Raw genomic sequence first — 14,060 nt, 5'->3', positions numbered from 1 at the left:
AAGTTTTTATTCTGGCACAATGGACAGCTTTACATAAAACTTGGCCTGTTTTCTACATTGTTAAAATAAGTCAGTGTAACAGGAATACCAAAAAAAAAAAAAAAAAAAAGAAATAGAAAATGAAAAAGTTATTACAACATTATGCACAATTTTGTGGCTGCAACTATGCAACAGTAAACTCCGCCCAAGGAGGTCAAGCCAATTAGGGTTTGAATTGCTTCGATATCAGACAGGCGATGCCTACCTGCGCACTCGAAATTCGAATGAATATGCAATGAATGCACAAGAAAATAGCACTTGCAAACTTAGCTTTTTTGATAGGGCCGATGTGGAGAGCGGTTTAAGGATCGATGGGGCACAAGACCGAAAATATAGCGAAATAAATTGATTGTTAAATGGATGGGGATTGCTAATGTTGGGCAGCGTTAAAGTGTAGAGTAGGCAGCGTTTTTCAATGAAACCCCCGGTTCACTTTGTATGCATATTTCGAGTGGTTCACTGGGGCAATTAAACTTAATTGACGACGAGGAGCGTGCATTGTTAAGTAGGTTTCGAAGGGGGAATGCATTTTTATTCCGTTCAGTAAGCGCCTTTGATTTCCGAGGGGTATAAAGCCGAAGGCCGTCGGATCGATTGCTAATTGGAACATTTTAAATGGGCAGAAATAACAAGATTATTTTTCATATGCTATTGTCTATTTAGGGCAAAAAAATATTGCTTAGGAACTAGTAACTCTTTATACTTTATTCTTTAAGGGAGAAACTGACTTTGTTTTGTATTCAGCCAAGCCTCTTAGTTGTCTGTCCAATTAATTTGTGCGTGCGTACATCAAAGTGATTTGTCTTTGAAGCAACTAAAACACAAGCAACAAAGAAGTAGTTAGGAAATGATTTTATTGAGTGCATAACTAAATGGGGGCTCGTCCACTTACCAAGTTGTCTAATCCATTTATCTGCTCTTTGTGTGATAAAAATGCGCTGAACTGCATAACGAATTTTATGACGTCTTCATACGGACTTTCAATCGCCTTGGGCTCTGCCAAAGTTGTTTGTTTTTATTAAATTCTCCTCGAAATCCTTGGCTTGAACGTATATATAGTAGGTATATAGAAAGCCAGCACCCGGATTTTGCACGCATGAGCGCTTTGCCAGTTCCTTTGACGCTGTCTGTCGCTCTAATAAAAGAAATCTGTCAAATTCAAACGCTCGTAAATGTCTTGCACAGCCAGCCGGTCATACGAGCAGCAAAAGTAGACGTTTTTTTTTTTTTTTTGCCATGTTTTGTAACTGTTTACCCCGTCACTTTTTCCCTTACATATACATATAATATATGTACGTTCATCAAACTACATAAAACCAACGAGGCTGAGGCTAATCATACCGCATTTATTACATTTATCCATTGAGATTTTACAACTGACTGCATTTTGAAGAATTTGTTATCGAGCTGAGAACACTACTATTTGTAAGCCTTGTATCAGTTCAAACAGAAATCGAACCAGACTAATTTAATTACCAGGACTGATGATTTTTGTAGAGGGCTGAAGCATCATAATCATAGGTAGACGAAGGTTAAGTACTATGCATTAAACAACAAAGGGACCTGAATTGGTTGGGTTGTTCATAAGTACGTCAATACGTTAAACTTCTTAAGAGGCTATAGCAATGTAACCCCCGAAAAAAAGGCAATTTGTGGAGTTTTTTTATAGAAAGTACAAAACAGAATGTTTTGAAAATTTTTGCACATTTTAAGGTACGTTTTTAACTTTAAATTAAGGTTTTTGTTTAACAAAAATATTGGCTGCCGAGGCTCCAAAAAAAAATTACTCCAAACAGATTATGAAAGCTAAATATATATATATATATATACCTTTAAAGGGTATCCTAGTCTAACTTAACTCTTTAACTCTGCTGATTGAATATGCAACAATAATGCACCCCTTTTTGCATTATAATTTCTAAAAGTTAAGTGGCAAGAAATAATTGTTTTAAGGTTATTTTTTTATGGTAATAACTGGGTGAATTAATAGTATGACAAATAATATTAATATTGTGTTTGGTGTATGGGTAAAATGTTTCAAATGTATAATACATTTATATTGTGTTTAGTATATCTTATTAGAATAATTAGTTAAAATAATTATTATAAGTTCCCAGTAATTTTAAATGATAAAAATAATTAATTATTTGTATTTAATGTCCTAAGGCCCCGATGCCTTGCCTAATATTCCGAACCCGTCTGTATTGTGGAACGCAGATGTGCTTCTGACCTACTGAACGACTAAGCTTGGCATCTCTCGCTGAATCTGCAGAATTGGAAGAGCGAGCGGGAGAGCGAACAGCATCCAACCGAAGGTCACTCGGGAGGAGTCGTGCTTCGTCGTACTTGTTCGCCGCGCAGTAACAACCCTGTCTTGCGGATTCCAGATGCTGTTGCGCTTTCGCATGCCAGGCGTTGCCGTCTTCCGGGCACTGCGTTCAGTGCGTTCGTGTCTGGCTAAAGGTGCGGTTATCCTCGCGGCTCGTTATCCTGGCCACCTCGTCGCAACTCGTCGCGATACGTCAAATTGCGCGAATTTCAATTAGTGTGAAATAGTTTCGCTTTGGTTCGACGAGAGTGATGCTCTGGGTGTCAGCACCAAATTAAATATGTAAATTATTTGTGGAGTGGCCTGTAATTGAACAAACTGTGAGTCTAATTGCGGATATGCCTGTCTTGTATCCACACAATTCAACGAATTTCCGGTTCTGACCTAACTCAAGCGTTATGAATGAATGCCGCATTCGGGAATTATTTTTGTCTACCACAAAACCCCATCCACGTTTGTTCTGTGAAGTGCGTTTGGTTTTGTTTGCCGGTTCGTTAGTTAAATTAGTGGCCTTTGATTAGTGGCATTCACTGACATTTAAGCCCATCAATCAGCTTAAAAACTTATTTATCGTTTTTTAATAGCCAAATGATTGCGCTGAAAGCTTTTGTTTCGCGCGATACATTTTATTTCCACGGACATTTGGCAAACTAAAATGTATGGCTTAAAAGATGGCTATGTTTTTGTTAAGCCAATTATATTTATTCTAATGATCAAAGTGAATTGAAAGCTTTTCTCTTAATTTGGGATATATATTCAACAATCAGCTTAAAAACTTATTTATCCTTTTTTAATAGCCAAATTAATGCGCTAAAAGTTTTTTTTCGCGCAATACATTTAATTTCCACGGATAGTTTACAAACGAATATATTTGGGTTAAAAGATGGCTAATTTATTATTTATTTATTTTTTCTGGATATTTATATTTATTCTGGACATATTTTCTTTTTATTTCCAAAATAAACAAGTGTACATATATACCTAATTAATTTGGATAGCCACAGTAAAATCGATCCAAATCGATTGCATTTGGGCTTATGTTCAACTAAACCAAAGCTGCTGTCAAACTAACTAATCCGCTTCTAATTAGAGTTGAGTTCCCTCCAATTAAGGAACGTAAGCGTTAGCAGATAATCACCACTGCTTCGCACTGTTCCGGAAATTAAAGCAATAAAACACCAGGTATACTTATGTTAAAGGAGCAAGGCGATAGATCAGGCAAACAAGACAAACTTTCTGTTTAAGTACTATTATGCAGAGCGGATGTGCATTTGCCATTCGGTTGAATACACCTGCCCGCATACACGAGGTGTTGCTTACGTTATGCATTAGCATAATTAAAATTCGGTAAACACTAGGCCCACCAGTGATCCATTAGCACCCAAGGCAAACAGGCCCAGGACTTGACCCAAAGCGGGCCTTCAGCCACCGCAGGCAGATGCAACAAACCCTGTTACTCATATTTAAGCACACGCGAGTGTGTGGCGACTGCCTGTTTGTAATACCCTTGAACTTTATTGTTTGTACATCAGCGGTTTGCCTGGGCTTTCGCTTTTTCTTCAACCCCCCCCCACTCCCCCTTAAAATGGGTTTCCGTTTCCGTTTCCTATTGCCTCGCCATTTTTATGCCGCCGTTTGCTTGTGTGCGTGTGCCCGTGCTTTTTTATTGCATGCTGTCAGGCGCAGCAATACATTGGTTTTGCCATTGAAAGTATATATATATAGTATGTAAGCATTTTTCAGACAGTTTTCAAAAAATTTTACAATTTCTTCATATTGAGATTGCAATTTCTCAGGGGACAACCTACGCTCCCTACAAGAGCAGATTTGTTCAACTCCCCTTGAGTCAATTTTAAGTTACTTTACGGTCAGTAAATAGTATACACTTCACTACTCGATTTCATTATATGAATATGTCCATCTTGCTGGCCAACTCAATTGCGATTGAATTCCATCATGCCCTTACGTTTCCAAACAATCTTGGCTTTGATTGCACTCAATTGAATATAGTTCCATGCAAACTAAATCAAATGAAAATTCAATTTGCCAGTTGAATTCGAATCAGGTTCACTTCAATTTGAGTTGTTGCACTGCCAATACATTTACGTTAACTTAAATGTGCCAACAGATGTACGTGCTGCTTATTTCCATCTATAATAAAAGAATTCATTTCGGTCTGCGGGAAATTAATCATTTCGAGTGCTGAATGGGACAGTTTTATATGTGTTTTTTCACCTGATTGGCGGACGATTATTGCGAATCGACAAATTAAAAGCTCCTCGAATGGCTTAAATATACCAAGTAAAAGTAATTAAATTAGTTCCGTGCTGGACAAAGAATAACAAGGAAGTGTCGGTACAAAGTTCAGCGGAAAAAAAATGAAATAAAATAATATGCAAACTGTGTGAGCAATCTACGTATGAAAAGCCAACAACAACTGGCGGCGGGAAAAGCACCAGCTGCGGCAAAGTAAACATCAAGTTTTTGGCTGTTTGCGCAGTATCCGGGACTTCATAATTTCATCCGTTTGTATTTAAATTGTAGCGAAGGCTCCACAAAACAGGATTTTCGCATGCCGGAGCTATATGCGTAATGTAAGTATCTCATATTCTGTGAATTTCTTTTCATATTATTCTCAAAGGAACATCTCCTTAACGTTGTTTAAATGCGAAAAACGCTCAAGGCTGACTTTCCAAATGTAGCTGTAAGAAAAGAGTGCTGTTGACTTAACGTAAAGGTTTCAACGGTCACGAAAATAAGTTTACCAGTTAACATATCATATTTTCCACTTCTCTTCGTCAGTTTGAAATACTTAAGGTTTTTATTTCGCTTACTTTTCTGCAAAGTTTTTGTCTTGATGTTGCCTGTGTTGCTATTGTTGACTTCGAAGTTTCCATACGGGCTTTTCCTCAGCCATGTTATCTCTGGGCCTTTGTCTTTCTGGCCGCACTCCGAAGACACTGCCACAAGCACTGTTAGTTTGGCCACAAAAAAGTTGGTATGTTGAGGCAAGGAAACCAAATAGATGAAAAAAGTACACGTAACTCTTACGAAATGGGAAAATAATACTGTGCACTATTACATACACTTTCGAGCATTCCTTTTCCAAAAATAGTTTTGTAAACGACAAGCCGTTTATAAAAACAAAAGACAAAATGCTAACACACCCCTCGGCAGCGTATAAAAATAGAATCAACTTTAAGCAAAATGAGGCAATAAAGATTTATCTCGAAGGGACCGCCGCCAAAGCCAATGCAGCAGATTTGTCAAGGATTTGCGGCTGGGTATTTATTTTGGCTGTCCTGTTTGCTTTTATCCTCCAGTCCTCCGAAAGAATAAAGCAAACAGGGTATAGTTTGCCCATTGATTTTTGAACGAAATTCAAATATATATCTGTGTTTTGTTTGCGCTGTAATCTACGATGTCGCATTCAACATGCATAAATTTTAATTAAACCAAAAATAAAACAGCGCCAGTTTGTTTATCGGTTAAAGTGAAAATTTATTTTGTTTATTTTCCAAGGCAATTTGTTTTTTTGTTGCCTACATTTGAGGGCAGTTGTTATGCCATTTATCAGTTCTTAACGCAGTGATGATTTTAGTCCTCTAAACTGTAACTAAGAGCTTATATACATTGGGAATTCTTTTTTTAAATATGAATGTATATTTTTGGCAACACACCTAGCTAAATTGCTTTGCTTGTTTTTGGCCCACTCACAATCAGAAGTTGTTGGGAAACTATGCACAAATTTGACAGGCTAGAGAAAACTGTTGGACTGCTCATGACATCACTTGAGAAGTACTTGAGAACTTTGGTTACATTACCAATTGCAGTTGCCAACGTGAAGCATCTGGGATGCTTAGGGCTATTTAAATCAACCACGGCATCTTGCGTTAGACACTTCCTTTGTTTTCCCACAACATAATGCTTTCCTTCTGGCAACTACGAAATCTTTTGGTCTGTCAATTATCGGTTTGCAAAGCAGGATTCGTTATATACTAGCTGGTAAACAAGTTTTCGCTTCACGCGCCATGTGCCACCGTTTTGTCGTTTTCTTTTTTTTTTTTTTAAATAATCTCGACGTGAGGCTTTACAAAAAAAATTTGTGCGGTCGTATACATGAGTTGTTTAGTAAAAGATAAAAACGTGATTACGAAACAAAACACTCGGCTGAAGACAAACGCGATGGGCTGGGTGTAAATATTGCGGATATTTGGCTGTGGTGCCTGCCGCCAGTGGCACCATAAATCAAAAAACCGCAGGCCTCGCTTAGGTCATGGGAAAAGTTAAACGGAGAAAATTGGGCAAAACTTTAGTTTTAATGGGCCAAGTCGCGTTTTTCCGCCAGCCTCGATCCAGCTGATTTGATGAAAACGAACGAACGGCGAATTCCAAAACCGCTCCGACACCGAGAGTGCCGCAAACGCGTTAAGAATTATTGATGCCTCATTGCTGATTGTTCTGCGTTTACGCCATTTGACACACATCCCAGATTGGGCAGGGTGTAATCCCAAGTCCCCAAAGTTTCCCACAAAAAGCGACACAAAGACTTGGGCATAAAAGTAAGTGAAGTTGTTTGGTATGTCTAGCGTGTACTTCGCATTCCCCTTCCATTCTCGTCGAGGGTCGTCTTCTTGTGCCACTACAGTGCTCCTAGTCCTCACAACTGACGGAAAAAAATCAACGCTCACATTGTCAGCATATCGAGGCCTACAACACGTCTGCACAAAATTATTGCCTAGTTTGCCGTTTGGGGGCTTCGCATTCATTGCATTAAATTGTATTTTTGATGTTTGCGCAAAATATGCTAAAACAATAAATACAGATTTGGCTGATTGCGAGGTTTCAGTCGCAAGAGTGCGTGGTATTTCCAATATGCAACGGTGATAAACTTTATTCTTCAGAGACTTATTTATATTTAAGCAATATACATTGTATTGTATATTCCTGACTGTGAGCAATCGAAAATATGAATATTACAAACTTTTCTTTTTAACCATCAAGCTTAAAGTAAATTGGTTATAATAAATACGACATAAATGTATTATCAAAATTATCGACTTTTATAACATTGTGCTGTGGCTAAAACCTTGGCTTTTAACCAACTCAATGTATAAATATATTTAACTACCACGTGAATTTGGCAGATTATTAATATGTGTATTCCCCTCAAGCATTTTCACACGTTGACAACGACAGCGAACGAGATCTGGGAAAAACAAACAAACATTTAAATGATTTTTATGGGTACACATTTGCACTCCCAACATTAAACTTTAATGTTGCGGTCCTTAAACTTTTCACTTTTGTGCGTATTTTTGAAGACTCGTGTGTGTCCTTGTGCGCAACCAATAAAAACTCATTTTGTTTGCTTGCCATGATCTTAGCTTTAGTTACGGAATGTATTCTGTATTTTTTACGCATGCAAGGCTACTTTTGGGTAACCGACTATTTTATAAGTCTGATAATTCCATTAGTTCTGCTACATCTACGAATGGATGGCTCTTGAACAAAGACTTTTGCATATTGCCTTTGTGGTCCAGGGAAGTTAAGTGATTCACGAGAGTATCGCCCATTGCCTTCCCGTTCTTGGGAACCTATTTGCATTCATGTTTTTGCGCTTTTTCCCCTTGGTCAGCGCAATATCTCTCTGTCCCCAGAAATTACTTTATGGCAGGAAAGGCATTTCGGTTTTAAGATGTTTACCTAAGGAAAGTTGCAGACCAAAGTCAATGTTGGTTTGGAGATGAGTGGACGCAATTGAGCCGGACTGAGGATTGCGATTATGTGGTTCTGAGACTTCTATTCTGTCTTCTGTTTTCCTTTCGGTTTGTTCCGGATTATTCTTACTAAGCTCCCTTTTCTGCTGTCTATTGTTGGTCAATATTGAAATGCTCAAGTGTGCTCTCGTTTTTGATTGCGATACTCGGCTGACCATTTTTTGGTTTTTTTTTTTTTTTTTAATTTTGCTTGAAAAGATTTTTGTTGATTTAATCAAATGTTGACATGAGTTAAACCACATTAAACTTGTTGGTCCCTTTAAAGTGGAATCACATCGTAGGACAAACAATTCGGGAAATCAATTTCCATTAGATTAACTTTGAATCGTAAATATCCATTGAGATTTGGTCGTTAGACTGCATTAATTTATTTTGTCTCTTGCCTTTTTTAGCACGTGCCTCGGCATGAGTTAGCATCAAGGGAGTCGTTAAAGCGCAGTTTAGCCCAAAAATGTATCATTCCAATAATCGAACCCCCCGGACTGTATAAATACATTAAATTCTTATGATTGGGACAAAAAGTCGTTTATCAATTGGACCTTTTTGTTGAACAATCGGTTGTATCGGCACCATGATGAAATTATTTTCAATTGCGCAACCTTTCCGTATCAACTTTGTGCCCTGACAGAACAAAAAACGTCAATTATAAAAGAGTAAAATCTGTGTAAAACCAATTTTTCGGTGTGCAATCAGAAATCGAGGCAAAGATTTATTGCCTTTAAGCTTCCTTCACGATTGTCAGGTGAATAAAAATACCTGCAGAATAACCGACAATCACGAGTATCATGTGGGTGGTGGTGGAATCCGAAAACTGGTTGCTCGCAGACTTGAGTTCTTTTCCATTTGCATAAGCGCTTCCGTTGAATATTCATACACGGCGCTCAGAATTTAATAGCGGCAATTGCAGATGGGAACATGAGAATGAATTATATCGACACCATTTCAAGGATTCTTTATGATTTAGGTATGCTATGACTATTTTAAAGAAGGATCTTTGTTCTTGTTTATATTGTTTAGCGTTAAGTATTAAGCTATGCATGATAGGTAAGGCATATTTTACAACTTTTTAGGTAATGTGTGGACTCAATTTTTAGGCCCTTATTTTCTTAAAATTTAGTCCAATTTTAAGAAACGTGTTGACTTAATTATTAGGACATTGTTTACTTAAAATTAAGTTCATTGTAGAAATAAATACATTTTGACAATGTTCGTACATTTTTGGTAATTGGGCTACATTTTCAGGCACCTGTTTTCTTAATATATAGTCCATTATAGAATTTTAGAAAGAAAATGCATGTAACATAAGCATTTGGCCGCTCGTGCTTTATGTGAGCAAAGTTAATTTAGAGAGGTTATATTATTTAATTATAAGTTCTATTTTTTGATAAATCTTCTTAAAAAACATTTACATCTTTGAGGTGTAACTTTGTTTATTTATTTACTATCCCTTCAACAGTTTTATTACCCCTTCTTTTGAGTTAATTGCATACCCATTACATAATATTATGAATCACTTTGGCCTGTTGTAAGCAAGTCGCAGTGATAGCACATCGCTGAAGATGCCCTGCGTTCCAGGCAATCACCAAAAATCGAGTTTGTGGATCGGCTCTCGATGAAATTCCAAAGCCAGCACAAGTGGGATATTGTTGATCCTCCACATCGCAATCAATGAATTCCAGAGGAAGAAGTCGCAGTGGAATAGTTCGTGTCATGACCAAAAGGCATAGCAGCACAAAGGATTGCTCCTTGAAGATGACGGCCATGTAGAGACCCAGAGGGTCCATGGCAAAGGTCTGCGGTTCACCGCAATGCCTCTGCTGGCCAGAGCAGATGGTGACATCCCGTAGATCCACAACCAATTCGATGCTCCAAACGGGTTTTGGGCATAAGAAAACTGTGGCCTCCGCATCGTTGGTACACGAATAAACGCGAGTGCTGCCCTCCCGCACAAACAGCAAAAAGGAGTTGCTAGTGGTCCAGACAGCCGTTTGAATGCGGCTTTGGTTCAGTATTTGTTCCGACTTCCACTTGGATCTGTTCAGCTGGCAGAAACTGGCACCAGTTTCGCAGGATACGCAAAACAGGACCTGAAAGTTGGGACTGTAGCGCAGCAGGGAAAAAGCGCTCAGTCTATCCGGTGCTGGGATCAAACGAATCTTCTGCCGACAGTCCGGCTCCCACAGGATAATGTGCGAGGATCCCAGGGCGGCACTGATCAGGATAGTGCCGTCTTCATTCCACTGCAAGCTAGTCACATAGGTGTGCCCCTCGTCCTCGAGGATTCGCATGTGATGGCTGCCCATCATATTTCGAATGTTGTGATCCACTTTGGAGCGTCTACATTGTCGCCACAAACAAATGCCCGCCGCACATCCCACAGCCAATTCACAGCCATGAGACCAGGGACGAAAGGCGGCACAGGTGATGTCATATTGTTGGCAGGACTGCAGACTGGCGGGTGAGCAATTCCTTTCGTCATGGAGCAACACTTTGTCCTGGTTGGTTAAAAGAGCCATCAACACGCTGCTTGGATGGAACGCAATGCATCGAATGGCCGCCGTTTTCCAGCCTCTTGTTTCGCTAATCCTATCCAAGCATTCCGGATCGGCAGTAAGTGATAACTTTACGTTGCAAATGGGCCGATAACAAAAAATATTGAATTGAGCCACCTTTACTAGAAACCATTGCCAATAATCTTTGGCCAGATTGAGCAGTAAATGCGAAAATTGTTCCCATGAATCGGGATTATTAGGTCTAGCCTCCTCAAAAGTAACACATTCTCTATTCAGACCATCCATAGTTTCCCTTTTTTATTAGGTTTATAACTTCCTTTTGTTAGATACAATATTTTTCAATTATAAAACTTAGCTTGAGTATATGTCACTGTACTTTTAAGGTTGCTAAGAACTTGTGAAACAATTTTTTTTTGTTGTAAGTTGTCTCCCACTTCCGACATTGCTTATTTTGCCTTTCTTATTTCTAGTTGCATTCCCCTTAATGGTTTCACTTGCCTCCTATCGTTTTCCACTTTTTCACACTTTATCTAACCGGCTATTAGTTTTGATAAATGGCTTTGGCGATGCAGTTTCTGGTCAGCGCTGTCAGCAGTTTACCTCATCCCATAGCAGCGATATAAAAATATGTTTTATTTTCTCTTCCCGCTTTGGGAAATTTCTAAAAATGCCTTTTTATGCCTTCTAGTCTTTGCCATTTTTTAATTCCAAAAAGGCTTTAACAAATATGCGGGCTATAAACTAAATCTCTTCTTAATAAGTTCCGATTTATTTAGTATATTCGACTTTCACCTTGTATAGATTTTTTGCGCGCTATTCGGATTTTTAAATTTTGATGGCCGCTTTTCAGCATGAAAGAAAAAAAACATATTTAATGGGAAAAATTATTTTAGCAAAGCCTTCGTTTAAACAAAACAAAATTTACAACTTCTGAGAGAAACGCTAGCAAATACACGCTTTTCACATAATTCACTCATATGAACCAACGTAAAGGCAAAAAAAAAAAAAAATGTAGGACACCAAAATAAAATGAAATTATGCGGGTGGAAAACCATAAATTGACTTTTGGACCAGCCAACAAAAAACAAAATAAAACTTTTTGCTTTTGGGCGTTTGTATGCGCGGAATAATTCGCAAGTTTTACGGTATACTTCGCTTTGATCTGCCGCATTAATATTTTATTTCTTGTGTATATGTGCTCAGCCGTTTCAGACATCCCATGTTACATGCCTGGTATGTTTCTTGCAAATTGTCTTGTCAACATAAAGAATAAAATGAAGGGCCAAAAAAAAACCCACAGAGAAACGAAACTTAGCACCCAAAAGCGACTGATGTGGTAGGGACAGCTTCAAATGAAGCGTAAATAAAACAAAATAGTGGAGGATGTTCGCTTTTACTCTCCGGATAATTTCCGTCGTTTTCCACATAGTTGAGTTCTCGGTTATTAAGCTGTCCGTTTGACTTTTTAACAGATATGATCTTTGATATTCCTAACGCACATTTGATTTTCTAGGTTCGTTGAGAACCTTTCGAGGTCTATTAACATGGCATTTGGGGATGAGTGCCGAAAACTGGAAGTCATGAATCTATTATTTAGTTACTTAACAAAATGTGGAGCTCGGCTTTAAAATTGATTTTAAACAGACGTCCGTCCATCTAGCCAACTCATGGGCATTATCTGGACAGCTGTGAGCGAGCGGACAAAAGAAAATATTTTTATTTAGCCTTTTTGAAACAGCACCTCCCGCACAACAAAATAAAAGCTCAGCAGGGCCAACAAAAGCCAGGGGTTAGTATACTACTATACCATACTATACAATGCCCGCATACAATTGTTCCGGCCGCTCGGTGGGAATACGGAATGCTTTTGTTTACAAATGAAATGGAAGCTCCTTTTTATGGGCCAGCATTTTATGTGTTTATGTTTTCGACTTATACGCCGTCAACTGCTTGACCGTTTTATTGATTTAGTAGCCTGGCAGAGTATCATCGGCATTTGGCCCATCCTTTGGCCTTGTTTGACCTGCCGGCTTTTATCGCACTCGGTGGGTTTTTCAATTCAACATGAATTTTCGCAACTCCATTTGCTTTGCCCTTTGCCGGTCATTCAGCACCGCCACTTGACACTCTGCAACTGAGCATTCAGTTTCATTGAATTATAGAATTCCGGAAATGTTGCTGCAAATTAATAGGCAATTAACGTCATGGACAGCGCTGAAAGCCTGCTGGACTTAGCATACCCTTTGAATTATGGCAGGCTCTGAGATTTAATCAATAAAATATGCGCCACAATCAACACATTATCGTACAAATGTTTTTTCATGTTATGTAAAAAGTTAACCTTTATATTCACACGCCAGGTTTCAATTAAATTAATTTTTAATATAATCAATTCATCGAACGAGGTAAAAATGCATAATTAAAAATTAATTTGGTTTTTTATGAACAGATTTAATTAAGCCTAAAGTTCGACAGGTGCAACATATTCAACTGAAACATGAATAACAAGCCATGGACAATGAGCTTTCTGATTAGTTTTAAGGGAATTAGCAAACATCATTTTGCTTAAGCAAATGCGACCAAGCATACTTATCCATTTGATTGGTTACCAAATAGACAAGCAATCCTTGCCGAGCCCAAGGCCACACAATTTAATCCAATTGCAGTGCTAACATTAGCCATTAAGCAAAGCCATAAATTCACCATATTACTGAACGTATAAAGTACTCAACTTCGGTATACCGAAGCCAAACGAGCCATAAATTTTAATAAGCACTCAATAAAGTAACTATGGGGTTTTATGCGCCAAAGGAGCTCCTCCATGCGAAAGACAGGCTTTTAGCGGCAAAATTAGTCATCTAATCATCGTCGCCTCCTATTAGTTGGTAAAATTAAACGGGTAATAGTGTGTGAACGAATTCTAATAATTATAAATCATGTGCGCACACTGCGGGCTTAGCAACATTAGTGCTTAATACAATACCTTACTGCACAAATATTAATCTTGCCTGTCTGGTTTTACCAAATATTCTACAAATTAATTAACAATTTTCCATTTTAACAATCATAACAAATGAGGGTTTTGCATGGGTTCTTTTCCAATTTTGTGTTACTCTTTCTTTTGATAAATTCAAACAATATATTTTTATTACAGTTTATTCATGAACTGGGTTTTGGCCAACTTCATTGTGTTCGAATTTTATCATTATCATAGTAAATATCATTCATTTAAGAAGTTTCATAATATTTTAGTTGAGAAATGAAAGTTTACAGCTCTTTAATAATAAGTATGTATTCTAGCATTTTTAATGAACGCATATGTGTTCTTGCGTAAATAGTTTTAAAAAGTCTTCATTAAAGGCATACTTTTTCCCACTTTCAAGCCATTCCATAGATGCG

At 38.0% G+C, this 14,060-nt stretch overlaps 2 protein-coding genes across 4 annotated transcripts in view; one reads left to right on the top strand and one right to left on the bottom strand.

Moving 5' to 3' along the window:
- Positions 1-2,497: 2,497 nt before the first annotated feature.
- LOC108141778 overlaps positions 2,498-14,060 on the top strand; it is a 118,314-nt gene continuing 106,751 nt past the window's right edge. For 2 of the 3 annotated variants that reach the window (XM_017265279.2, XM_041710557.1), the window contains exons 1-2: positions 2,498-2,857; positions 4,497-4,962. The gene's annotated coding sequence lies outside the window, so the exon portion shown is untranslated. The remainder of the gene's footprint in view (positions 2,858-4,496; positions 4,963-14,060) is intronic. The other variant, XM_017265278.2, reaches the window with a different exon arrangement.
- LOC108141782 (aladin) lies at positions 9,594-11,006 on the bottom strand. The gene has a single exon (XM_017265291.2). The coding sequence runs from the start codon at positions 10,944-10,946 to the stop codon at positions 9,642-9,644; it is 1,305 nt and encodes a 434-aa protein (XP_017120780.1). The 5' UTR covers positions 10,947-11,006; the 3' UTR covers positions 9,594-9,641.

This window comes from Drosophila elegans, unplaced genomic scaffold (genome assembly GCF_018152505.1).
Source record: "Drosophila elegans isolate 14027-0461.03 unplaced genomic scaffold, ASM1815250v1 contig_814, whole genome shotgun sequence".
Taxonomy (NCBI): Eukaryota; Metazoa; Arthropoda; class Insecta; order Diptera; family Drosophilidae; genus Drosophila; species Drosophila elegans.
This window is presented reverse-complemented; position numbering and strand designations above follow the sequence as displayed.

Coding starts and splice junctions, on each gene's coding strand:
- LOC108141782 (XM_017265291.2), bottom strand. CDS start 10,946: ATGGATGGTCTGAATAGAGAATGTGTTACTTTTGAGGAGGCTAGACCT.